The sequence below is a fragment of the Desmodus rotundus genome, chromosome 1, assembly GCF_022682495.2.
Source record: "Desmodus rotundus isolate HL8 chromosome 1, HLdesRot8A.1, whole genome shotgun sequence".
NCBI lineage: Eukaryota > Metazoa > Chordata > Mammalia > Chiroptera > Phyllostomidae > Desmodus > Desmodus rotundus.
In genome coordinates, this window is record NC_071387.1 from 28,780,321 (window position 1) to 28,806,327 (window position 26,007).

The following is a 26,007-nucleotide window of genomic DNA, read 5'->3' on the forward strand; positions in this document are numbered from 1 at the left end:
TTCAGTTCACACAGGGGAGGCACTTGAAATTGCACCTGGCACATAGCGGCCACCCAAAACCGTGAGTTGTTATTTCCACAGAGGGGACTGTGAGCTCAAGTAGTGTTGTTGCCCAGGCTTCTTGAGACCCCCTGACCCTGACCCTGACCCTGACCCTGACCCTGACCCTGACCCTGGGCAGAGAGCCATCCCCCAGGTGTGGAGCCAAGCCCCAGGTTGTAGAGGCAGAACACTGGGAGTGGCCAGAGGGCCTGCGGCCGTTGACGTTGAGGATCAGCAGATCATGTTGATTTCGGCAGCCATGACCCACCCCCTTGTCCACAGCCCACCATGGGCGCTCAGGTGCCAAGGCGAGTTGGCCCCCCTCCTTGGCACTTCACTAACATGCCCTCTCCTCTCTACCCCCGTGCCCCATTTCAGCCCAGGTGACCCTCAGCTTTCACTTGGTCCACGCTCTTCTCCTCTCGGTAGGCAGGGAAGTGCACCTGAGAGGAAGCCTGGTTTCCTCACCCTCCTGCTTTAAGCCCCGCAGTAGCTCTCCTGGGCCCTCAGAGTCCAGGTCTGTGAACGTAGCCCCTGCAGCGAGCTGAGTCCTGCCCTCGCCCACCTCTTCCCTGCAGGCTTCCTGCGTTCTGGCCACGCACAGGCACCTGTTTGCCCACGGCCGTTGGTGGGGCCTGCGCAGGGTGGTGTGTGGGTCAGGACGGTAGGCTGGGCCCTGTGGCAAATAGCCCCGCTGTCTCAGATGTTCGCTCTGTGCGTTCCTTTCTGCCACGCCACATGTCGGACACGAGGCACTGGGGGGAGCTGTTCGGTTCCACACAGTCTCTCGAGGACCCAGGATGATGGAGGCTATACCACCAGGAACACGTGGACTTCTCATCTCTTGCACCAAGACAAGCAATCAGGAGGGAGGGTCACAGGCAGGTCTTGCACTTCAGCCTGGAAGTGACACATGTCACTGCCGCCCGTGGCTGGACCTTGGCTGTCAAACGGCAGGGAGGCTGGGATGTGCGGGGGGGGCGATGGACTGTCTGGTGAGCCTCGCCACCGGCCACAGACAGGTCCTTCCCACTCCCGCTGCTGCTCAGAGTGAGGTGGGGGGAGGGGGTCTTGGAGCTGAGTCTGCCAACTTGTCCCTGCTTTCCCACCCCAGCCCAGGCCTATGGCAGCTTCTCAGTTGCCACCTAATTGACAAGACCCTAGGGAGGCCTTTGTCCCCACTGTGGTGGGGCTTTTATCTTACACACACTGACTAAATCCCTTTCTGATTCTGGTTCCCTTGTTGAATTGACTGCTAGGAAGCTCAGATCCAAATCTGAGGCCCACCTCTTCTTTGTGGGGCACCTGGCAGTGCGCATTCGGGAGTGTAACTCCCCCGCTCTCCAGGCGATCTCTTTTGTTCTGCGTGTCCCCCTCCCCATTTCTCCCTCTTGGCTTTTTCACTTCCTTCTGTCTTGTGTTCTCTCTATTTCTGTACAGCCTCTTCCATCCTTTCTGGGATCAGACGGGCATTCATTCATTAGTCAGTCCCTGCCTTCTGTGCTGCTTCCTGTAGCTCCGGCAAATGCAGCCAGGGTTTTGGGCAAAGTTCCCAAAAGGGCAAAGTTCTCAAAAGGAAAGTGGAAACGTCTGGGCTTCCCAGGACAGACCTGCCCCTGAGAGGCGGGTGGGCTGCCTGTATGGGCGTGGCCCGCAGGTCAGGCCCTTGGTCACCGTGACTTCCCGAGGTCAACAGTCTAATCTTGTGCCTTTGAACTGAGCACAGAAAATAGCCTTTGGAGTCAGCTGCCCAAGCTGGGCAGATGCCTTCTTCGTCCTGACCCCGTGGGTATGCAGCCACTCGTCTCCCCCTGGGCAGTTCCCAGGACCTGGGGTGAGCAACGCACTGCGCTGGGCCCCCCCGGAACAGAGTCCAGGCCTCCTGTTTTGGGACCCTCCAGCCAGTAGAGGAGTTGAGGCCTGACACCAAACTCCAAATCAGGGCAGATGGCATCAGAGACCTAAGGATAGGGAGGAGAGATGGATGTGGGGAGCAAAGGGGAGCAAGATCTCTGCTACTCGAGGCATCAAGGAAGACCCTGGGGGCTTGGCAGCTGGCGATGGGAGGATGTGGACTTGCAGAGAGGGGTGCAGGCAATTGGTGGCTGGGGAGGGCAAGCCAAGCAGAGAGAAAGGCAAGGGCGAAGGCCCCAGAGGACTGGAAATGCAAGAGCAGACCCAAGGGAAGCTCGGTGGTAGTCTCCATCTGGAAGGTGCTGTCTAGAAGATGAGCAAGAAAGTCAATCTTGGAATATGGGGTGGGACCCAACCGGAAGGCCTTGAATGACAGGCTGAGTTTGGCCTTGAACTTGTAGGGCAGCAATGAAAGGTGATATAATAGGGGTGGGGGCCGGGGTGGTAAGGAGTCCACCAGGCTTGGTATGCAGAAGATCCCTCTGGCCTCCATATGGGGTCTTCAGGGTTGGGGGTGAGGGGCTGTGCCTGAGCCACAGGAGGCTGAGGGGAAGCCACATTGCATCATGAGGCCTAGACCCTCTTCCAGGCCATTCTCGATCTGGCCCCTGCTCGCCTCCACTGGTGTCTTCTTCACTCACATCGCCCACCCTATATGCTTACAGGCGTGTGTATATAGTTGTTTTTTTTAACATCTTGTTAATCTTGCCAAACTACCAGTAATTCCCCAAACATTCCATATTTTCTTCTATCTCATGGCCTTTTCTCAAGCTGTTCCTTCTGCCTGGGACATCTCCCACCTGCTCTCTCTTGTTCTGCCAACATAGCTAACTCCTACTCGCCCTTCAAATCACAGCTCACGTGTCACTTCCTCTGGGAAGCCCTCCCTGACTGCCATGTACAAACCTCCATTATTACCTAAAACACCCTGGGTCCCAGTGGCCTGGTCTCCCCCAGTGGCCTCACTCACAGGACCCTTTGCTCCTATAAGCTGGGATCAGGCTTACTCTTTCCAAAACCCTGGTGCCTGGCACAGGCCTGGTCATACAACGGCACCCAGGAAATATTGAGCGAACAAACACGAGGCTGGATGAGAAGCGAGGACAGCTCAGGATGCCTGGGTGATAACAGTGGTCGTAACTGTTACTGTTGATCAAGGACTCTAAGTGTATCATCAAATTTAATCCTCATGACAGGTCTGTGAGAAGGATACTTTTGTTGTCCCCATTTTACAGATGAGAAAACAGAGGCTTCCAACGTTTAGCCACTCGCCTGCCCAGCTGGCAAGAGGCAAAGCTGGAAGCAGAGCACGGGCAGGCTGGCTCCAGAGGACCCAAAGTTACCCCCTGGTGGAGCTGGGAGGGGGCGGGGCGGCTGGTCTGTCTGGTGAGATGGTGGACTGGGAATGTGGTGAGGTCTCTCTACAGTTTTTCTGCTTTTTTGTCCTCACATTGGGGGGACGAAAAGCAGACGAGGCAGCAATAATCACACGTCACCTCACCGGGTCCGCAGAAGTAGCCACGACGACAGCCTGTTCACTGGGTTGACCTTCGTGGCGCGTCCCTTTCGTGGTTGTGCCCTCTCACATTCTCTCTTGACCGTGTGTCCCGAGGTCGAGGTAGTGAGCCTCACCCTCCTTCTGTCCCGTTTGTCCCCTGCAGATGTCATGGCACCCCCAGTACCGGAGCTCCAAGTTCCGCCACGTGTTCGGCAAACCAGCCAGCAAGGAGAACTGCTACGACTCAGTGCCCATCACCCAGAGTGTCCACGACAACCACTTCTGCGCCGTGAACCCCCACTTCATCGCAGTTGTGACTGAGTGCGCCGGTGGCGGGGCCTTCCTCGTCATCCCCCTACACCAGGTAAGGAGGCCTGGAGAGCCCCAGGCCCAAACAGCTCCCTGGAGGCAGCTCGGGACAGAGGGAAGGTAGAAAAGAGCCTGGCTTTCTGCCAGCATGCGTGGGTTCAAGTCCTAGACCAGCCTATGACCAGCCATATGACCTTGAATCAGTCATTCCACCTCTGCGAGCCTTGGTTTCGTCACTGGGAGAAATACAGTACCTCTCCTGGGATTTCAGCAGTTGCCTAGCTATTCCTGGGATTTTCCCTCCACCCCACTGCAAAATAATTCACTCCTGAGTAAAATGTAATTATTTGTTCATCTTCACCCCAGGATATGTTTATTGATTTTAGAGAGAGAGGAAGAGAGAGAGAGAGAGAAACACTGATGTGAGAGAGAAACAGAGGTCGGCTGCCTTTCGCACGCACCCCAACCTGGAGTCAAACCCGCAAGGCAGGCATATGCCCTGACCAGGAATCTAATCCGCAACCTTTTTAGTATTTAGGACGATGCTCCAACCAACTGAGCCACCTGTCTGGGCAATAAAATATCGTTTTTAATGAACAGCCAGGCTCAAATCTCCAAAGCCACCTTCCTTCCCCCAAAAGGAAAACAAGCCTTAAGCCAAAATCCGCAGTAGGAGAGGAAAGCAGTGTGTGAGCGGGAAAAGAACAGGCTTCTCCTGAGAGCAAAGGTTAACTGTAGAGGCTGGACCACAGGCACTTGCTGATATTTAACAGTTTTTGACCCCCCAAATGGCAGTCTCACAGAGAAAAAGAAATAAAACCACTATTATTTATAGATGTGATTGGCTCCATAGAAACACAGAAGAACATGTAGCCAAATCCTTAGAAAAACAATAGGAGTATTTGGAAGGTGGTTGGCTAAAAAAATCAGAACAAAAGTGAATTGCATTGTTACATGCGAAGAACGCTTAGAAAGTGTCAACATTTGCAGCAGGAAAGGAGAGGGAACGCCTGGGAATAAACGAGCAGGACTTGGAAAGGAGAGGGTTTCTGAGAGACCAGTATTCGGGACCCAAGCTAATGGCAATGTGTCCCATGTTCATGAACAGCCACTCCTCCTCCCTCCCCCGAATTCCCACACCCCTCTCCTGCCTCGGACACACCCATAGCCTGTTTTCACCCCCACCCCCCACCCCTAAGACACCGAGCTGAGTACTTTGAATGAGAGTCATTTGTGTTCTGCTAGTACCTGAGACACCTGGAGCAGCAGGTGCTTTGTTTATCCATATATCACACCGTGGGAACACAGTTGGTGCTCATAAATTTTCCTTGAGCACCCAATCATTGTTCATCCAAATGAATAGGGAGCGTGTAATTGGCAAAGGACAGAGGCATGGGGGTGGGGCTACGTGTGGACTGTCCAGGGAACAACGCAGAGGGCTATCTGGCCGGAACAGATGAACACGCTGGGGGAGGAAGGAAAGTGCCCGGGGAAGGGCTTGGGGCGAGATGAGCAGGGCCTTGAAGGCCGGGAGGAGAAGTGTGAGCTGTGTTCTAGAGAGATGAAGGTTTGCAAGCTGGGTAAGGGTAAGTGTTGAAGGCCGGGGCAGGCGGGCCCCCTAGAAATGGCCTGTTTGGCTACGTCCTCTTCCAAGTTCTGGGTGCTTTTAAAAGATTCTGCCCACCAAACGAAGTGCATTTTTAATTAATTACATATTAACGTGGTTGCCTGACTTTTATTACCCAGACCTTTTCAGAACTGTCACGGTTTTGACTCCCATGAAATGTTCAGTATACATTGGTACGAACAGCTGATATTAAGAAGATAAGTTGGTTTGACGTGACGGGATGTGACCTGGGTGGGGCGAGGAGACGGAGCCTGGGTAGGCTCAGAGAAGGCCTTTCTGGGGAGGTGACCTTGGGCCCGCAGCCACCCGAAGCTGCAGAGGCCGCACGCTCGGAGAAAGGAACAGCCAGTGCCGAGGCCCTGCGGTGGGAGTGGGTGTGGCGTTTGAGAATCACACCCGTGGGTTGTCACCTGGGCAACAGCCGGGGAGGAGGTGAGCGAGGGGAGCAGGGCCAGGGCTGTGCGGAGCCCCCCTCGCTCTGTGTCCCGCGGGAAAGCCCCTCGGGAGGGTTGAAGTGCAGTTGCCCTGTGCAGCCGGGTCTTTTTGAAGTAGAATCATAAACGGCTCGAGGGCACGTGCTCGTGGCTGCTGTCACGGGTCCTCGGGGTCCCCGCGCAGCAGGAGCTGGGAGCCGCTAGCGGGTTCTGATTCACTGGGTCTGAAGGAGCCGGGAGTCTGCCTTCCAGCGAGCTCCAGAGCAAAGACAGGAGGCCCCTGAAGTCTGAATCTCAGATGAACACCAAATAACTTTTTGTTGCTTATTTGTCTTTTTAATTAAATGATTTTTTTTTTGAGATCACTGTGGATTCACATGCAATTGTAAGAAATAACAGATTTCTGTGTCCCCTTCACCCAGTTTCCCCCAGTAGTAACATCTGGCAAGACTGGAGCATAATAGCGAAGCCAGGATCTTGACATCAGACAGTCAGATACAGAATGTTACTCTGGCCGGGTGGCTCAGTTGCTTTGGGCTTTGTCCTGTACACCAATAGGTTGCGGGTTCGAACCCTGGTCAGGGCACATGCGTAGGTTGTGGATTAGCTAGAGCGCATATGGGGGGCAACCGATTGATCTCTCTCTCTCCCTGCCCCCCACTTCCTCTCTCTCTCTCAAATCAATAAAAAAAAGTATATATATATCCTCGGGTGAGGATAAAAAAAAGATCCAGAGTATTGCCAGCCCCACAAGACCTCCCACGTTGCCCTTCTATAGCCCGCCACTCCCCCCACCCCCACTCTCATCTCACCCTTGACAACCACTCATCTCTTCTCCCTTTCTGCACTTGCACCATTTTAGGAATGTGGTAGGAATGGAACCACATAGTATGTAATGTAACCTTTTGGGCGTGACTTTTTTCATTCAGCCTAAAAGATCCGTCCAAGTTGCCGCGTGTATCAGTAGCCCGTTCTTTTTTACTGCTGAGTAGTACTCCGCGGTGTGAGCGGACCGCTGTGTGTTTAACCATTCACCCGCTGGAGGCCGTGGGGATTGTTTCCAGCTTGGGGCTGTTGTGAATCAGGCTGCTATAAACATTTGCCCACAGGTTTTTGTGTGAACGTCAGTCAGTCTCCATTTCTGTGGGATACACACACGCCCAGGGCGCTGTGATAGGTCGTAAAACACATTTAGTTTTATGAGAAGCTGCCAAGCTATTTTCACAAAGAATTTCTCAGTATAAGTAAAATTTCATATGGGATATCCTTATACTAAAAATAACATTTGTTGTTTACCTGAAATTCAAATATCCCTGGACACCGTGTGTGTGTGTGTTTTTTTAAAATAATTTCGGCATCTCTTCTTCCAGGTGGTATCAATGCTGCTGGTTTGCAAACTACATTCCAGTAGCTGGACTGCCTTCTGGTTATTTTTTCAACACAAAAGTAGATTAAGGCCCTGGCCCAGTTTGGATGTTTATGGAAGGAAACCGATTGACCCTTCTCTCTCTCTCTCTCTCTCTCTCTCTCTCCCTCTCCCTCTCCCTCTCTCCCCCCCCTCCCCCGCCACCCCCTCTCTAACATAAGTAAAAAACCGTATCCTTGGGTGAGGATTTTTTAAATAGTCTCTCAAAAAGTAGCTTAAGAACAATATAATGAATTCCCTACACCCAGATTCTACAATTTCCAGGACTGCCGCTTTTGCCTCATCCACCCCCCCCCCCGAAGTACTTTAAAGCAAATCCTGAGCATTTCGTCATTTAACCCTACAAACCCCACTGTGCGGTTCTAGAAAACAAGTACATTTCCTGGCTCAACCACAAGGCCACGGTCACAGCGCTAACACCAACTCCCGTGTCGCCTGGTTCCCACTTCAGGTGAAACGTCCCCGATTGACTCCTAAATGCCTCACTGTGTCTGAATCTGGGTCCAGAACAGCCCACGCGTTGCATCTGGTTGATATTTTCTGAAGTAAGCACATCCAGGGTGTCAGAGCAAGAACGAGAGGCTAAGAGAGGGAAAGGACTCAGGTGCTAGTCCCATCCCCCAGCATTTCCTCTGGACAGATGGGACAGTGCTGACACTGATGCTGTCATTAGCCCATTTTGTAGGGAGTATTGCCCCATTGTACAGATAAGGATGCTGAGGCCCAGGGAAGATGAATTCCCCGAGGACCCTGAGCAGTGAGGGTGAGGACCCGGATGTGGCCCAGACATGGGCTCCTTGTCCGTTACTGGGAAATCCCATCCAGGCAGAGAAGTGTCAGTAAAGAGGGCTGTGTGCTCCCTGGCAGGTGTGACTCAGTGGATTGAGTGCCAGCCTGTGAACTAGAGGGTTACTGGTTCACAGTGGGGTCCCCAGCTGGGGGCTTGAGGGAGGCAACCAGATCCGTGTTTCTCTCCCTCTCTTTCTCCCTCCCTTCCCCTCTCTCTAAAAATAAATAAATAACATCCTAAAGGGAGGAAGGGAGGGACAAGTTAGCTTAGTATTTCCTGGAGTGTCTGTGTTGGAAGGTGCCTGGTCTCACCATAATGTCCCGGAAGTTTTTCTCAAAAGGGCTAGGCTGCCCCAGGCGGTGTCAGGTAACCCAAGGGAGTGACTCTGCAGTCTAGGTCCTTCCTTCTGCAGGCTGTGACCCAGGGTGAGCCTTGGGAGGGCGGTGCCTGCAGCCTTGGCAACGGAGGGCTGTTCTCCGGGGAATAGAGCACAGGGGGAAGGTCTGGGGACAGGCCTGCCCCGAGCCTGGGGACATGCCAGATTGGGCTCCTGACCCTGGGGCCCAGCTTGCAGTAAGAAGATCCACCTCTCGAAGGATAGAAGGATGGACTTTGCTGTGAGGTGTGGAGAATGGAGAGGAAGGAAAGCAAGAGCAGGCAGTGGGCTGGTCCACTTTTTGTGTTTGTTTTGTTTTGTTTTGTTTTAGTCTCTCAGTTCTATGGATCTGTTTAGCCTGGAAAAGAACCTGCTCAAGGAATGGGTCCTCTGCCTTCAAATTTCCCATGAGCTGGCCTGGGAGCGGGTGGAAAGGTGTCTATGAGGTCCCAAAGGGCATAGCTGGGGCCAGAAGCAGAAGTGAGGGGAGTGGGAGGGGCCACAGGGAAGCCACACCAGGCTTGGAGTAAGAAGTGTTTTCTCACAGTAAGTGTGGTCTGAAAGGGAACAAACCACCTGGGTGGGAAGTGAGCCCCACATCTCTGGAGGTGACCAAATGGGGTTACCAGATAACCTCTGCGGTTCACCATTTCCAACCCCCAGTGTGGGATTCTGCTGCAAACCACCTTCATGCTCATCTCTGACTCTCTAGGTTATGGTTCCTTTACATTCGCAAACGTGTTCCTTGTAGAGTGAGAATGTGCTTGAGTTCACCGGTTGGCACGCAGTCCAGGCATCGATTTACTCAGTGAGGTGTCCCTGGAGCAAACGCCCATCAGCTGGGCAGGAAGTTATGGGAGTCCCTCTGCAGAACAGTCTAGCTTCACACCGATACACCCTTGGGCCCCTGAGACATTCTGAGCCCCAACAAACCTGGACAATTGTGGTCAGCTCTGATGAATTGGTACTGGCAAATGTACTGAGAACTTAGCATGTACCAGCCACTCGCTTAAGCACTTTATGTGATTTCGCTCATTTAATCCTCATACCCACCGTGTGAGGCCCTACTATTGCTGCCATTTTGTAAATGAGGAAACCGAGGCCCAGAGAGCCAAGGTCACTTGCCCAGGGTCGCACAGTGGTGAGCGCTATAGCAGGGATTCCAACTCAGGAAGCCCCAGTCAGTCCACTCCACCCACCTGACCTCTTCTCACGCAATGCAAACTGCCTCTGCCTGCCCGCCCACATCCACTCTGGGCTGCTGGGAGGCTCCCTTGAGGCCATGGCTGTGACATTGTTGTGGGAGGGCTCTGCCATCCAGGCAGCTGAGGCCTTCTCCCCGCCCCCCACTCCACAACATCCCCTGCCCTCCCGTTTCTGCCCTCCGGGGTCCTACGGTCCTGCTCGCTCTGTCTGCCCAGAGCAGCCTGTAGAGCTTGGAGGCGGAGCCCCTCAGGCTGAGCAGCTGGCTCCCGCACCCAGGCCAGGCTCTCCCGCCGTCTGTGCAGAAAGCAGTTTTATCTCCCCTGCTTTAGAGCTTGTGTCCCCTGCAAGTCAGGGGCCTGCTCCTGGCTGACTGCTGGCCTAAGGGACAGAGGGCAGAAGTGGCCTCCTGATTATAAATATTCCTATCCGGACAGGGGTTTTAGCAGCCGAGTCAATCAATAGCCCTTCAGACTGGCTAATGCTGGTTAATGTGGGTCCTCAGCACAAAACCTCTTAGGCTCAGAGCAGCCAGCAGGCCTCAGGGGAGGCCAAGCTGCCTGGGGCTGGGCCTCTGCTCTGAGACGCCTGGAAGAGCACTGGCTCAAGCCCAGCCCCGAGGAGCCATGGCCGACCTGGCAGCTGGGGTCTGCGTGGGGCTCCTGGGCAGTTTGCCTGCTGTCAGCCAAGGCCGGCCCACAGTCAGCTCTTGCGTGACACCTGTGGGACAGAAACCAAGGCACAGCCCTGGGCCCAAGGATAGAGATAAAGGCCCTGAGACAACTGGGTGTGCCACAGCCTTTCCAGCACTGCTCATGCCCTTTGACCCAGGAAGTGATCCAAGAGAAGGGAAAGGCTCTGTGCAGGAGGGGGGCGGGGCGCAGAATGCTGACTGGGGAGGGCTGGGGCTCTCCCTCAGCACAGGAAGGACACCACAGACTCCCACTGAGCGGCCAGAGCCCTGGGCCAGACCCTGCACATGTGACCCCAGGCAATGCCTCCTCCTGCCCGCGGTCAGGGAGAGAATGCCGCGATGGGTGCCCGCCCCCCGCCTCCCGCTCCCCCGCCACTGGCAGGCTTGGGAGCTGTCCTGGGTTTACCCTTCCTGGTCTCTCCAAGCCCTTCAAGTTCTGCAGTTTGATAGCGAATTTTTGGCTAATCCAGAAAAGACCTGTCTTTTCAGAAAGTCTGGAGTTTTGTCTTAAATACTTATGTATTGCAAAATTTACAGTTTTTGTGGGAAGTTTGGGGGGCAAATTTTAAAGTCATAGATGATAGCCCCGGATGGTGTGGCTCAGTTGGTTGGAGCATTGTCCCATAGACCGAAGGGTCACAGGTTCGGTTCCCAGTCGGGGCACACGCCCAGGTTGCAGGTTTGATCCCTGGTTGCAGTGGGTACAAGAGGCAACCAATCAGTGTTTCTCTCTCGCTCTCTTTCTCTCCCTCTGTCCCTCTCTACCTTCCTCTCTCTCTGAAAGCAATGAACAAAAGTGTCCTCAGGTGAGGATGAAAAACAAATTAAAAAAAGACGTAGGTGATGAAAACGACCCGTTCACCTCCCCATGTAGAGACAACCACTAACAACATTCGGTGTGTTTTCGTCCGGTTTTCCCAGCTTTGACGAGCACGTGCACGGCCCTGTGCCCAGACCAGGCAGGTGGCTTCGCAGCCGCTCTGATCTCAGCACCCGCCTACCCGCCTGCGCAGGACGCCACCGTTTGGCTTTCCAGCACGACATCTCATTTTACCCCCTGACAGCCCTGCAGCAAAGAGATGATTATTCATGTTTCAAAGACGGGGAAAGAGGCTTGCAAAATTTGACGTGGTCAGGTTTCGGTTCTCGAAGGCTCGCCTGATGACAGCGTGCAGAAGGCCCAGAGCCTGGGCGAGGGGTCCATGGCCGGGCCAGGGTCTGTCAGACCCCCTCCAGGCCCGGCTCTGGGCGCCACCCCTGCTGCGGGCGGTGGGGGGTGTGCAGTCTCTTCCCTGCTCAGGGACCCGGTTTTTTAAGCCACGGTGAAGGCAGAACTATCTGAAAGAAGTGGAACTTTTGCCCACCTCCTTACACATCACTATCACACAACACACGACCAAATCCTTTCTTTTCACTCTCTCTCTGAATGTGTAAGCGAGGGTATTAATGTTTTTTCTGAATTCTTTGAGGGTACATTACATACATCTTTGCCCTTTACCCCTATGTACTTGAGTGTTTTCTAAAAATAGAAATATTCTTTAAGAACATAACCATGGTATGTTATCAACTTCACATTGCAACACTACTTTCATCTACTGTTATTTTTCCGATTTGTCAAATAACGTCCTTTATAGAGTTTCCCCTCCAGTAAGGGACACAGTCTAGGATGAGGTGTCTAATCCCCCTTTTTGAGGGTCGAGAGCTGCATTGGGCAGCACATTGCTGAAGGGGAACCCAGGACCACCGCCTGTGTTTGGAGACCTACTATGATGCACGCGTAAAGCCCCCACAAACCAGGGACTCAGCTGTCTGTCTCCCAATTTGCGCAACCTGACAGGGAAGGCCTGTGTCTGTTCTCATAGCAGCTGCCCTCTCCGCAGTCTTATTAAGCAAGGTCAGAGGCCACCACAGTGCCTTTGCTCAGTCTCGACTGGGCACATTCTCAGGATGTCCCACAAAAGTGCGGAGGTCTCTGCGGAGTTGGGGAGGTGAGAGGACAGGTGGTGAGTATTCCCAGAGTTCACTCTGTTCCTGAACGTCCCTTTTTTAAAATCCTGAGACTGTTGACTCTGCCACTTGGGACAGAGACTTGGGTCTTGTGCTCACCCAGCCCCTCACCCAGTGCCTATCCCCTACGTTCCTCCTAAGGATTTGCTGAGTGAGGGGCTGTTGGCCAGTTTTCTTCTCACTTAGATATGAGAGGGGTGGAGGAGCCTCCTGGTGGCGGGGCCCGGAACCAGGGCGATGGTGGGTGTGGGCTGCACCTGCACAGGTAGGCGCAGGGCCCAGTCTGCTCCACGTTCTGCCAGGACCGTGCAGTGTGGTGTGCAAAATGAGTGTGTCTGTCCCTGCCACCTCGAGGTTTGTGCGCCTGCCCACGTGGCTGCCCCATGACCCAGGAAATACCCCAGTCTGTCATTGTGGTTGGAAATTTCAGCTTCGGGGCCACGTGGCCTGGGCTGTGGGATCTGTGTGTCCTTCTGTGCGGGTGCAGGGAAGCAGGGAAGGGAGGGAAATATAATTCGCATACCGTAAAATTCACCATTTTCAGGTGTGTGCGTCAGCGGGTTTGGGTGTATTCCGCGGCCGTGCGTCCATCACCACTGTCTAATTTCAAAGTGATTCCTCTCCCTCAAAGGACACCCCGTCCCCATCAGCAGTCACCCTCATTACCCCCTCCCCCAAGCCACTAATCTGCTTTCGGCCTCTGTGGCTTTACCTGCGCTGGATTTTTCGTATCATCAGTCAGGGTTTTGAATACCAGCTACCAGGGGCTGTGTCTGTTTGCTGGAGCGGTGAAACCACAGCTGGTGTGTCATCGAAGTGCAATCACACCACCTTTGGTGGCTTTGGGCACCTGGCCGGTCCCGCTTGGCACAGTGCTTTCCAGGTTCATCCAGACTGTAGCGTACATCAGAACTGCACCCCTCTCCGACTGCGCAACGTCCCGTTGTACGAATGCACTACACTTCAGGAGTCCCTTCCCCTGCTGGTGGACGCTCGGGTTGTGCCTCTGGGGGATTTTGAATAACGCTGCTGTGCCCGTGGGTGGACAGGTTCTTTGCACACCTGTGTTTTCGTTTCTGTTGGTGATATACCTCAATGTGCAGTTACAGGGCCAGAGGGTGGCTCTGTTTAACCTTTGGAGGACCTGCCAGACCGCTTTCCAAAGTGGCTGCGCCATTTTTGCCTCCCTGCCAGCCGTGTATGAAAGGAAAGGTCCTTTTATTGAACACCTACTGTGTGCCAGGCACCATGCCACACCCTTTCCACACCTAATTGCCCCGTGACCCTCACACCAACCCTGGGAAACACCTCCCATTGCCTTCACTGTACTGAGGAAGACACTGAGGCTCAGGGAAGCGATGTGACTCCCCCAGGATCGCACAGGTTCACACCCGGCTCTGCGCCTTCTGTTTCCCTGTCCACTCGGCGATGGCTGGCCGGCCCGTGACCGTCGGACGGTGACGTGGAATTACCCCCTCTCCTCCCCAACCCTCCTGGGCGTTGCTTTGCAGACGGGAAAGTTGGACCCCCACTACCCGAAGGTCTGCGGGCACAGAGGGAACGTCCTAGACATCAAGTGGAACCCTTTTGACGACTTTGAAATCGCCTCTGCTTCTGAAGATGCCACGGTAAGTGTCGGCACATGAGGCCACTCCTCTGACGGGAAGGAGCGGGGTTGGGGCAGAGGGGGCTGGAGCCTGTCTGTTCTTAGCTTTGATGACTCCTTGGTCCTTCATGAGGTGAGGTTGCTCTGGGGGGGAGGTGGCCATTTAGATTCTGGCCTCTGCAGAACTAGGGGCACGACCCCTCCTCTCTGTGGGTCTCGGTTCCCCTACCTATAAAATGGGCATAATAGTTCCCAAGCACTTAGTGAAGACCCAATGAGATTCACATTCCAGTGGGAAAGCCCACCTTTTAGGGGAACTATAAAATGCGATGAGGGGCATGTTTCCTGTGTCCAGAAAATATTGTGCCATTAACCTCACAGACAGTAGGGAAGCAGATTTTAAAAGGATAGGGGTAGGAGCCATATATGAATATGGCCACCAAAACCATCCCAAAAGCTTCAGTCCCACCAACTTTTTTGAGCTCCTATTTTGTACCAGCGACCTTATCCCTCCTCCCACAATATTTAATGTTATTATTTATGATTTATTCTATGCCACTTCTAAAATGTGGTGGGCGTGGCTTAAAACCAAAGACAGAGATATGATCAGGTGATTCAAATTAGAATAAAAGTCCTAGTCGCTATGTACTGTGAGCCCCTGTGTCCTGGCTCTCACTATACGTACATCGTTCCACTCAGTTTCCCTTCCTGGCAGCCTCACAGGGCAGGACACTGTTCTGGTGTAGAAGCTGAGCACCTGAGAGGCGCAGCTATCTGCCCAACGTCCCACAGTTTGTAGAGGCAGAGCCAGACTTCAGATTGAGGTCTGATTTCAGAGCCCAGTCTGTTTGCTCTGAGCTGTGCCAGTTCCCTAACATGCAGCAGCCACAGAGGGAGGAAGCGAGGAGATAATACTAGGAACACTGGCAACGCAGGGTGGCAGCTGCTGAGCCCTAGGTTCAGCTCAGAGCTGCCCGGCAGCCAAGGCTAAAAAGGGAAATAGACTGCATTGCAGAGCCTTCACTGCCTGATCAAAGGAGACACACCAGCTGATCAGGACAAGCAGGTAGAAAATTCTGAGAGGACTTGTGTCGGTGTCCATAGAGGGGATACTGAGGAACATAAAAGGGGTCCTGCTGGAGAGGCTTGCCCTGTCCTGCTCCAGAGATTGTGTCGGCTGGATCCCAGTGCCCTGAGGATTCGGCCCCAACCCTTCCTCCTGCTGTTCAAGGCTCTGCCCTGGGCCTTTGGGACAAGGGGCAGGGGACACCGCTGTACGATGGGGGATATTCTATGCTGGGAAGCAGCTTTTCTCAGACACCCAGCCTAGGCATTAGGCCTGTGGCCCACCTGCCCACCCACTGCCTCCAGTCATCAGGATGGCAGGGATTACCAGAGGGCATCCTGGGACCCATCTCTGGTCAGTGCTCAATGCCAGCCCCTGCTTGGGCTTGGAGGACCTTGGCAAAGCCCCTCTGCCTCTGAGGTGCCCCGGCTGGCCCTCCACTGAGTAAGACGTGAATACAGAGAGAACTCCCCGGCCCTTCTGCTGGGTACCGCCAGCTCTTAGGGTGGCGGGGGTGCCACGGTGACCCTGGCTAACGCTCTCCTGGGCCATGGAACCCTTGACAGATTAAGATCTGGAACATCCCCAAGCAGCTGCTGTCAAGAAACCTCACGGCCTGCAGGAAGGAGCTGGTGGGCCACTCCCGCAGAGTGGGCCTGGTGGAGTGGCACCCCACAGCCGCCAACATCCTCTTCAGCGCGGGCTACGACTACAAGGTGGGTCTGTGTATTAGCTTCCTGGGCTGCCCTGACACATGACCAAACTGAGCAGTTCTCACACAGTTCTGAAGACCGGAAATCCTAAGTCAAGGTGTTGGGGGGGTGGGGGCATGCTTTCCCCAGAGGCTCTAGGCAAGAATCCTTCTGAGATTTTTCTAGCTTCTTGTGGCTGTTAGATTTGTCACTCTTATCTGCCTTCATTATCAAGTGGCCTTAAAATTTTTTTTTAATTTATTGATTTTAGAGAGAGAGAAACATCAGTTGTTTCTTGTATGTGCCCTGACCTGGGATCGAACCCACAACCTTGGCATATTGGGATGACTCTCTAACCAACTGAGCTAGCTGGCTGGGGCCATGGCCTTCTTTTCTTTGTGTCTCTGTGCCCTCTCCCCTTCTTGTAAGGACACCATCATGGATTTCGGGCCCCCTCAAACCCAGTGTGACCTCATTGTAACTAATTACATAAGCAAAGACCCTATGTCCACATAAGGTCACATTCTGAGGTCCCAGGTAGACGTGAGTTTGGGGAGGACACCAGTCACCCCATTAGTCTTCCCGGAGGGGACGGGCAGGCCCTGTGGCCTGGAAAAGCCCACGGTGTGGGAGACAGATTCTCTTCCAACTCATCTCCAACCTGCAGTGTGAGCCGGGAAAGTCCCCTATGTTCTCTGGGCCTCAGTTTCTCAACCTGTACACACACGGGGTTGGTGGGACCATAGCTGTGGCCTTTACACTCTTCCTTCACAATCCCCTAGCGCTCTACCGAGGCACCGCAGGGGCCCACCCCTGTGATGGGTAGAGTGGAAATGGTGGGCAGGGCCACCACCAAACGTCTATGCGGGGTGTCTGCCAGGCTCCGCCTGCGGTGGTGCAGGTTCCTGTGCACCCAGCTCCAGGGGGCACTGTTCACATGGTGGGTGATGGGAATGGAGTGCCCTGGAGCTGTGCGGTGCACAGACTGTGCAACTGAACGGGCAGCCCTGTTTGTCTGTGGGAGGTGGGAACTGCTGTTTGAACCCGGGTCTAGCTGGTCCCCCAGGGTCCTCCCAGCATGGATGTTTCGTTGCTCCAAGGCAGATGGTGGGGTTTTTTTTTTCCACTGCCAGCCAGCCTGACTCCTGGCTTCCCCCTCCTACCGTGTGGCAGCCTCAGCCAGCAGCAGATCCATCCTCCCACCTGAGGCCGCTTGGCCAGACTGCCATCTGTGGCGTCCCCGCCGGGGATACTGTGTTTCATGGCAGCCTGGCCGGCGTGCGACTGTGGGGGCCGGGGCAGGGGCGGCCGCTGGGCTCAGAGCCGGCTCTCTGCCACACAGGTGATGGTCTGGAACCTGGACACAAAGGAGGCTGTAATCATGAGCCCTGTGAAGACAATTGACTGTCACCAAGACGTGATCCTCTCTATGTCCTTCAACACCAACGGCAGCCTGCTGGCCACCACCTGTAAAGACCGCAAGATCCGGGTTCTTGACCCCCGAGCAGGGACGGTCCTCCAGGTCAGTGCTAGGCTGGAGTCTGGCTTGGGGTCAGGGGTCAGAGGAGCAAGGTGTGGCGTGGAGATGGTGGAGGCCTCTTAGAACAGGGTGGTAATGCCGTTCATTACAGGACCATAAGCTCTGGCCAAGCCTGCACACGTGTTATCTCCATTTTTCAGATGAGAGAGCTGAAGTGGAAGAGAGGCTAAGCGACTTGCTCACATTGAAAGCTGGGGTTTGAACCTGGTCTAACGCCAGAGCTTGTCGGTGTGCCCCAACTCTGTCAGGGGTGTGACACGGGATTAGAGGTCTCAGGGTACCACTGTTGACCCACTCTGTGGCCTTAGTCAGGTCCTTTCAGGTGTCCCAGCCTCTGTTTCCTCATCTGCAACAGTGGGCTGTTGGTCCTTCCTCTCGGGGGGTTAAATGAGATAACCCAGGTGCAGTGCCCGCCCAGCCCCATGCTTTGCAGAGAGTGGGTGCTCTGTAATCTTTCAACTATAAAGAGCATGCAACTGGGCAAAAGTTTGCCTCTTGCTGTAGCTCAGAACAAGAACTCTGGAAGGATTCTCCAGGCAGAGTTGGGGTAGACACAAAGGCATTTCAGGTGGAGCAGCAGCATAAGCAAAGGAAGGGAGTCCTGATCCCATGTGTCTCTCCAGGAAGCCAGCTACAAGGGGCACCGGGCCAACAAAGTGCTGTTTCTGGGGAACCTGAAGAAGCTGCTGTCCACAGGCACATCCCGATGGAATAACCGGCAGATGGCCCTGTGGGACCAGGTGAGGCCCCATGCAATGCCACCCATACCCCTCACCACCACTCCTTAGCTGAGTTCTGGCTTCACTCATTCATCCATCTGTCCACTCACTGACTGAATTCACTGATGAATAACAGGAAGATGCCGAGAGCCTGAGGCATGAGCCCAGACTTGTGCCTCTTGTCACTTATAGAAGGAGACTGGTCAGGACCGAGGAGAGGGGAGCGCAGAAGGAACAGCTGGAGCAGGGGCTTGGAATGAAGTATGAGGCCGCGGGCAGGAGGAGCTGCATGTTCCGCGCGGGTGGGGGTGGGGCGAGGGCCAGGCCAAGCGGTATTGATCCGGTGGAGCCCTAGGCCAGAGTCACAAAGACAGGACAGACCACTTCCTTCCCTCTGGATTTCCTTCTTCATTTGTTAGAGTGACATAGCAGGCAGCCAGGGCAGTGTGGCAAGTGATTTGTTAAGGGCAAAATGCTGGCAAAGTAAAAGGTGGTTCTCTCTCTCTCCCACTCTCTCTCTCTCACCCTCCCCCGCACCCCACACACTCAGTCTCTTGCCCCCTCTCTCACGTATGCACGCACACACACGTCCAGGGCCCCATGGCATGAATGTGTAGCTCAGAGAGCCCCGCTGAGGACCCCCGTGAGTGACCTGTAGGCCGCCTGGCCCCCCTTTCCTTGCAGGACAACCTCTCCGTGCCTCTCACAGAGGAGGACCTGGATGGCTCCTCAGGCGTGCTGTTTCCCTTCTACGACACGGACACCAACATGCTCTATGTGGTGGGGAAGGTCAGTCCGACACGGGAGGAAGCTGGCCTTGTGGAATCCTGAGGCAGGAGGCAGAACGGCCCTAAGCCTGGCCCCACTGGTGGCCAGCCAGCAGCCCGGGCCCCTGGAGTCGAAGGTGGGGGCAGGGGCAGCCAGGAGTCACTAGACACTCCCCCTGTGGTGAGCCCAGGGCCTTTCTCTCATCTTCCTGGCTCCCAAGCGCCCCTGGGCCCAGGGCTTTGGATGGACGTCCTGAGCTGGCCCCTCCCCAACTCTGGGTCCAGAGGAGGAGGGACCAGTTGGTGTGTCTCATCAGGAGCACCTTTAAATTTGGGGTGGAGTGGGTCTTCATTGGGTAGGACTGTCATCTGTATTTGGCAGCCCTGACCCCTACCCATCCACGCCAGCATCAGCCTCCCCTACTCCTACTCCGCCCAGTCATATGACAGTGACAACCAGAAATGCCCCTGGAGGTGAGACCCCTCACTGGGCTCAGGACATGCCGCTCTGACCACTGTGTGTGGCTCTTGGATGGGGTGGGGTTCCGGCCCGCGCCCCCAGAGCTTCCGCCTTGGAGACACCCGGTGGGCTTGGGTCATGGCTAGGGGCATCGAGTGTTAAAGTGAGGACCCTCCTACCACCGTGGTGACAGCTCCATGGTGTCCCCTTGTGTGAAGTGGCTTTGCCAACTCTTTACCTACTGTGAACACCAGGTTTCTGCTGCAAGGCAGTGGGGGCCAGGTGGGGGGCTGATGGGGACTGCCTCTGAACCATGCCCTCCTCCTCCTCCTCCTCAGGGAGACGGGAACATCCGCTACTATGAGGTGAGCGCCAGCAAACCTCACCTGAACTACCTGACTGAATACCGCTCCTGTTACCCACAGAAGGGGATCGGTGAGTGTGGGGCACTGAGGCCACTTGGGACCGGGGGAGACAGGGATGAGTCAGATTCGGGTCCTGCCCTGGGGGTGCCCCCAGTTGGGAGGGGAGATGGTGGGTCAACAGTCTGCCTCGGTGGAAGCTCTAGTTGGGTGTGCAGGACGCTCTCGGGGAGGCTTCCTGAAGGAGGCAACATTTGAGGAATGGAAGGAGGAGGCAGAGCACAGCCTGGGGAGAGAATGAAGGAGTTCCAGCCAAGGTTAAGCAGTTAAATAGTAGCACGGAGATGGGAGAGACTGACCTAAGAGAGCCCCTACTTTTTCAGTGTATTGGGGATAAAAAATAAAACAAGATGCAACTGTACTCATATGTTGTCTACAAGAAACCTGCTTAAATGTAAAGACACGGCCAGATTGCAAGTAAAGGGACGGAGAAGGCTATAGACGCTAAGCATGACCAAAAGAAAGATGGGCAAGCTCTATTCGGAGCTGTGGGGATGGTGACGGAGGGCCTGGGGCAGAGCGCACTTCTTGCAACAGTGGGGCCGACACCGTTTGAACCCTTCAGGGTGGGGACAGGGTTTGATGATCCCAGCCCTGTTTCCCCAGCACAGGGCCTGGCCCAGCAGAGCTGTCTGCTAAGGAACTGTTTGTCCAGGGGAAGGACGGTGGGTGGAGGGCAGTCTCTGTTCACATCCCGGTGTGCAGCCTGGCTTTGCCCCTCACACTGCGTCCCTGTGGCCCTGGCCCAGCTGGAACCGCTTGGCCCTTGTGACTGTCTTCCTGCAGGTGTCATGCCAAAGAGAGGTCTCGATGTGTCCACCTGTGAGATCTTCCGCTTCTACAAGCTGATTACCACCAAAAGCCTCATTGAGCCCATATCCATGATTGTGCCCCGGCGGGTAAGAGTGGTGGGGGCTGCCGCAAGCGGGTGGGGAGCCCTTCCTGGAGAAGACTAGCCCTGGGGCCGGGAGCCATGTGCCTGAGGCAGCAGCAGGGCAGCTGATGAGCACTTCCCTCTAGGGGAGGCCACTGCGTCTGTGAGGCATCACAGGGAGCTGGAGTCCTGATTCTTGCCTCACCTCTGCTCTTGAGTTGATCTTTGGGCACATCCTTTTGCTCTCTGGGCCTTGTTTTTCTCAACTCACAGGGCTTGGGGAGGGCCTGGACCCCCGTCCCGCTAAGAACCCTCCTGTGGGTGGCCTCCTCTACCACCCCGTTCTCACTGTCCTGGCTTCTCCTGCAGTCGGAATCCTACCAGGAGGACATCTACCCGCCCACGGCAGGGGCACAGCCCTCTCTGACGGCCAGGGAGTGGCTCGGTGGTACGAATAAAGGTGAGGAGGGCGGAGAAGAGGCCTGGGGTGACTGTGGAGGAAATGGAGTGTCCAACGGCCCTGGTAGCTGAGAGGGGTTTGGATGGCATTTGTATTCCCCTGAGACCCCAGAGGACTGGTCCTAAGGGTCAGTTCCCAGTGGCTGGCAGGGTCACATGGGGTCCAGGAAGGGAGGGGCTTTCCCGTGTGGCTCAGAATGCTCCCCCAAAGCATGGGATTTTTGTTCCATGGAAAACTGCCTTAAACTCCAGGCTCTGTAGTGTCATCTCAGCCAGACGCCCTTGCCCGCCCACCTGCCCCCACCTCCACGGTTCCTCAGAGGACCCCTCTGCCTGCCCTGTCTTGCCCTCCCTGCCCTGTCAACAGATGAGCCAGCCCAGGGGAAGGCGTGGGTGCTTCCCCACCCCTACAGCTGCGGCCTCTGGGGTCAGGATCTCCCTCCCCTTCTACCCCTCAAAGCCCCTCCTTTGTACAACCCTTAGACAGTCTCGCTCCTCTCTGGGCCTCAGGTTCCCCAACCTTCTCCCCTGCTTCCCCAGGCGTCAGGAGAATTCACGAACTGGCAGGTGGCCGAGCGCAGTGTGGGTGGGGCTGGCCCCACAGAGCAAGGCCAAGGCTTTACTGGAGGAGCCTGTGGGGTCTGAGGCAGCTCCAGCCATGGCCCGGCTGCTCCTACAAACCAGGCTTCCTTAGATGGCCACGTGCATGGGACTCTGATCTGCACTCGGGGGGCCCCGGTCTGTGGGTCTGTGCCTGTCTGCACGTGGCCAAATCTCCCACACCTTTTGGTGGGTCCGTGTGTCTCCGCAAGGCTGCTGGTGTTGGCACTCCCTGTGCCCAGGTTCTTATGGGCTCTCAGTCCTCACACAGCCTTTTGCTTCCCTCCCAGGGCCGGTCCTGGTGTCCCTCAGGCCCGGCTCCGAGCTGCTGAGCCCTCGGCCTCCGCCCCCAGAGAGCTCTCCCTCCAACCCCACAACCCCCACCTCGCCCCACCTCTTGGGCCAGACAGAAAAGCTGGTTGTAGAGGACCGCCAGAGGCCCTTCTCTCTGCTGGAGAAGTCACCAAGGTGGGCGGCAGAGCACAGGCTGGAGGAGAAGAAAAGCTGGCTCACAAACGGCTTTGACATCTTCGAATGCCCCCCACCAAAGACGGAAAACGAGGTGTGAATGAGGGTGGGGGGTGCCTGCACTGGGCGGTGGGGATGGGGGCAGAGAAATGAGGGGTGAGAAAAATCACCATCTGTGTGGCCTGGCGGCGCCACTTCATTCACGTCGTTAATTCACTCAACAAGCAGGCAGTGAGCACCGTCTGTGTGCCCGGACGGTGGGTTTACATGCAGACAGCGGGGAACCCCCTGTACAGTGAAGAGGGTTTTACTTGGTGGGTATTAAAATCCTCTCCAGCTCTGACGTGCTGTGCGCCCGGCGCCATCGTGGGCGCTCTGATATACTGCCTGGGTGAGCTCTCTCAGCCGCCCTGGGAGTCAGGAGGTTGGGGCTAAAAACCAAAGGGCTGGCATGTCAGGAAGGATTCTAATCCAAGCTCTCCCGAGCACCGGCTGTAGGACATCGGCCCCACGGACCGAGTCTCTCCTAGCTTCACTGTCCATAGCGGTAAAGGCAGGGGGTACTAACACTGGGACCCTCCCAGGGTCCTTGCGAGCACCCAGTGGAGTAACTGTACACAGGGAGCACCCAACACCCAGTACCACTGTATATTGCAGCTGCAATTGTGATAACACAGAAGTGTGTTTTCTCACCCCCATTTCCCGGAGGAGGAAATTAAGCTCAGAGAGAGTAAGTACCTTGCCTGAAGCTACACAGTTTAGTAGTGGTGAAAACTCCAATCTTCAGACATCAGAGCCAAATATCCTTTCCTCCATCCCACGGGGAAATCTAAGGAGACAAAAATATATAGAAAGGTCTGAAATATCAAGTCTTTTTGAATTTCATTTATTAGGTGAATTAGGTTTTCATAAATGGTCGGTGCCATGGCTACCTTCTTAGGCCTCAGCCACGTTAATCATCTCCACCTTTCTGAGTCCCAAAGTGACAGTGTTTTAGCCTTTCGGTGGGTGTCCTGCCCCCTCCCATCCCAGGACACCTGTATGACCTTCCCCCTTCCGTGCTCCCCCAGCTGCTACAGATGTTCTACCGGCAGCAGGAGGAGATCCGGAGACTCCGGGAACTGCTGACCCAGCGCGAGGTCCAGGCCAGACAGTTGGAACTGGAGATCAAAAACTTGCGGATGAGCTCAGAGTGGTTCTGAGCAGAGGCGTCTGCCCTCCTTGCCCTCAGGGACACACCACTTGGCTCCGTGGGGAGGTCCAGAACCAAGCCACACGTCCCCCGAGAACAACCACTATTTCTATATTTTTTACCAGAAAATGAAACTCGATCGCCGAAAGATTCCAGTGGGACATGGTGCCGTTTTTCTATTTGCCTTCTCAAAACAGTGTCTGAACTGACTCTTTTTAGATGATAACTTGCCTTCTGTTTAATTCTGTTTGTAAGGGTCCATGGTAAGCTATAACTTCCCAAGGGAAAGAACATTCTATAGATAGAAAGTCAGAGCTGAAGGGACCTAGGAGGTGAACCTGCCTGTGGTGTTCAAACTTCAGTCCATAGAATGGGGGGAAGCTAAGCAGGAGGGCTGGACCCCCAACCCAACCAGATAGCTCCCCTTCCTTCTGTTTTGTGTGTTGGCTTCGATGGAATACATAATTCTGCCACTCAAAACATTTAGAAGTTTGAAAACCTGTGATTGCCCCAACTTCCTCATTTTACAGGGGGGGAAACTGAGGCCCAGAGAGTCCGTGGAAGGGCTAGGCTGAGCTACTGGTCCCCTGGGCGCGTCTGGCTGCTGTTTGCGGTCCAGTGCAGTTCTCAGCCACAGAGCAGCAATCCGTTGGTTCTGGCCTCAGCTGCGCCCGTGACTTGAAGTGAGTGACTTCAAGTTGTTCCCTCTCTGGCCTCAGTTTCCCCATCTGAACAAAGGGGGCCCTGGAATCTGCCACCCCAAGATGTGAAATGTTGGCCTTGACCTAAGGAAAAGTACCTACAGGGCAGTGATCTGGATTTGATGTGGGGACTCACCGGACACTGGCAAAGGGGCAGAGGGAGTTTCAGTTCAGGGAGAGAAGCCGAGGTTCAGCCCAATTCTATAATACAGACAGAAGGGCGACGCCATCCCCTCTTCAACCAGAATCAGTGGGATGTGGAGGGACACTCCCTCATGTGGGACGCAGAAATCAGGTCACTTGTCCATGATCACTGACAGCCACCAAAGCCCTCCGGTCTCAGAGCCTGCTCTGCCAGGATGACATAGGCAGATGTCAGGCCAAGGTAACAGAAGAGGCCCCCGGGGGGTAGTGAGCCCCAGGGTTGGAAGTTTTCCAGCAGAACCTGCTGGACACCCAGCCGAAAGGGCTTCTGGGGAAGGATGACTGTACTAGGTGAGGAAGCAAGGCCACAGGTTCCCGTCCAGCCTGAGCTTTTTCTGTGTCCCTCCTTTGTGAATCTGTGCTCTGAGCCCTTCTCTGAGATTTTCTCTTTTCCAGTGGTCAATACAGTGGCCCCGCTAGAGATGGGGAATGTTGGAAGTTAAATATACCTGCTTACCAAGGAGGTACAGACGATGAGTTTTGCTTGTGGCCTTGGGCAATCCTGGAGCTAGGATGGGGACTGCAGGAGGCCCCCCAGCCTGGTAGGGTTCAACCCAGGGTATACCTCAGAGTGCCCTTGGGAGCATTCAGGAAATACAGACGGCCAGGCCCAACCTGGACCAGCTGAAGCGGAATCAGCTGAGCAGGGCCTGGCCTTGTGTATGTTTTTATAAGCTCCCAGGTGATTCTGCAATACAGTGAGGGTGGCGACACTGGGCTAGACCATCTGTCCTTATCTACAGTAAAGATGAGGACCAGGAGCTGGGGCCCCAACCTGGTCCTTTAAGTCCTGGCCAGAGGCTAAAATCAGGAAGCAGTGTCTGAGCCCTCAGCCAGCTCTCTGCCCAAGCCCCAAGCTCCCCACCCTGCCCCGGTTCCAGCAGGATGGGCCCTCTGTGCTCCCGATTGCCCCCGCCCCTAGCCTTGGCAGAGTCCGCCTGTCTGCCTGCACGTGCCAGGCACCCCAGTTGTTGTCTTGTCCCCCGTTTACTCAGTTGGTGGGGCCTGCCAAGCTTGCCAAAGACCAAATCCCAGGCGGTGTCAGGGAAGCAGATTTCCATGGGAAGCCTCATTTGCGGCCAGCACTTCACAGTTTACAAAGCCCTCCCACCCCCACTCTGACTGGCACACCCTGCTCTAACACGGGTCAGTCAGACATGGTTGTCCTGTGTTCAGGAGGGAAGACTAGCCTCAGCAAACAAAGAAACTTTCATGTCCAAAGGCACTGGCTACAAAGTGGGGGAGACGGGGCTGAGTCTCCAGAGCTTTCTGGATGCCTCCACAAACTCTCCCCACCCCCAAGGGACCCGGACCTCGTGCTCAGCCACAACACGAAGGCATCCATGAACAAACCTTTTCTTTCTTTCTTTCTTTTTTTACATTTAGAGTAAATTATTTAAATTATTTCACAGCCAGGGAAAGGGATAGGTAATTTTTATCAGATATTTTTTTAAGCCATTTTTAAAGATTACTTTGTTGTTTATGTTCTCACCTGATGAAGTGGAACTTGCCCAGGGTTTGCAGGGCCAGGCCTTCACGCTCAGGGCAGCAAGCAGAGCCTGCGCTCATCTCCTCACTGCTCACCCTGGGAAGCCCTGGCTGTTGGCTCAGGAAGTTGCCGAGAATGAAGACAGCTCTGGGAGATGAGCTTCAGGGTGCATCCACCTTAGTGCTCTAGTGACTGCTCTTCTCGGAACGAAACTTTGTATCATAGAGGGAAGCAGGAAGTCAGCAGCTGATCTATGCTTTTCATATAAAACCGTGCCTGAAACAGTTTGATTGTTTTAATGTTTCTGAAATTCCTTGTACCTTTGTAAAAAATCAATCAATCAAGTAAGCAAAGTGAAAATAAATATATGTGGAATTGTGCTATGGAAAGAATCTAAAAAAATAAACATCATCTGCTACACATTTTAA

At 54.7% G+C, this 26,007-nt stretch overlaps 1 protein-coding gene across 4 annotated transcripts in view; it reads left to right on the plus strand.

Annotated features, from left to right (window-relative positions):
* The window catches only part of CORO2A (coronin 2A), a 46,801-nt gene extending 20,794 nt beyond the window's left edge, over window positions 1-26,007 (plus strand). For all 4 annotated transcript variants that reach the window (XM_024560168.4, XM_045195144.2, XM_053922342.2 and 1 more), the window contains 11 exons: window positions 3,618-3,818; window positions 13,832-13,948; window positions 15,559-15,708; window positions 17,027-17,206; window positions 17,848-17,964; window positions 18,628-18,732; window positions 19,509-19,605; window positions 20,379-20,491; window positions 20,836-20,926; window positions 21,816-22,087; window positions 23,064-26,007. In XM_024560168.4, the coding sequence (XP_024415936.2) occupies window positions 3,618-3,818; window positions 13,832-13,948; window positions 15,559-15,708; window positions 17,027-17,206; window positions 17,848-17,964; window positions 18,628-18,732; window positions 19,509-19,605; window positions 20,379-20,491; window positions 20,836-20,926; window positions 21,816-22,087; window positions 23,064-23,195 (1,575 nt within the window). In that variant the 3' untranslated portion in view covers window positions 23,196-26,007. The remainder of the gene's footprint in view (window positions 1-3,617; window positions 3,819-13,831; window positions 13,949-15,558; window positions 15,709-17,026; window positions 17,207-17,847; window positions 17,965-18,627; window positions 18,733-19,508; window positions 19,606-20,378; window positions 20,492-20,835; window positions 20,927-21,815; window positions 22,088-23,063) is intronic.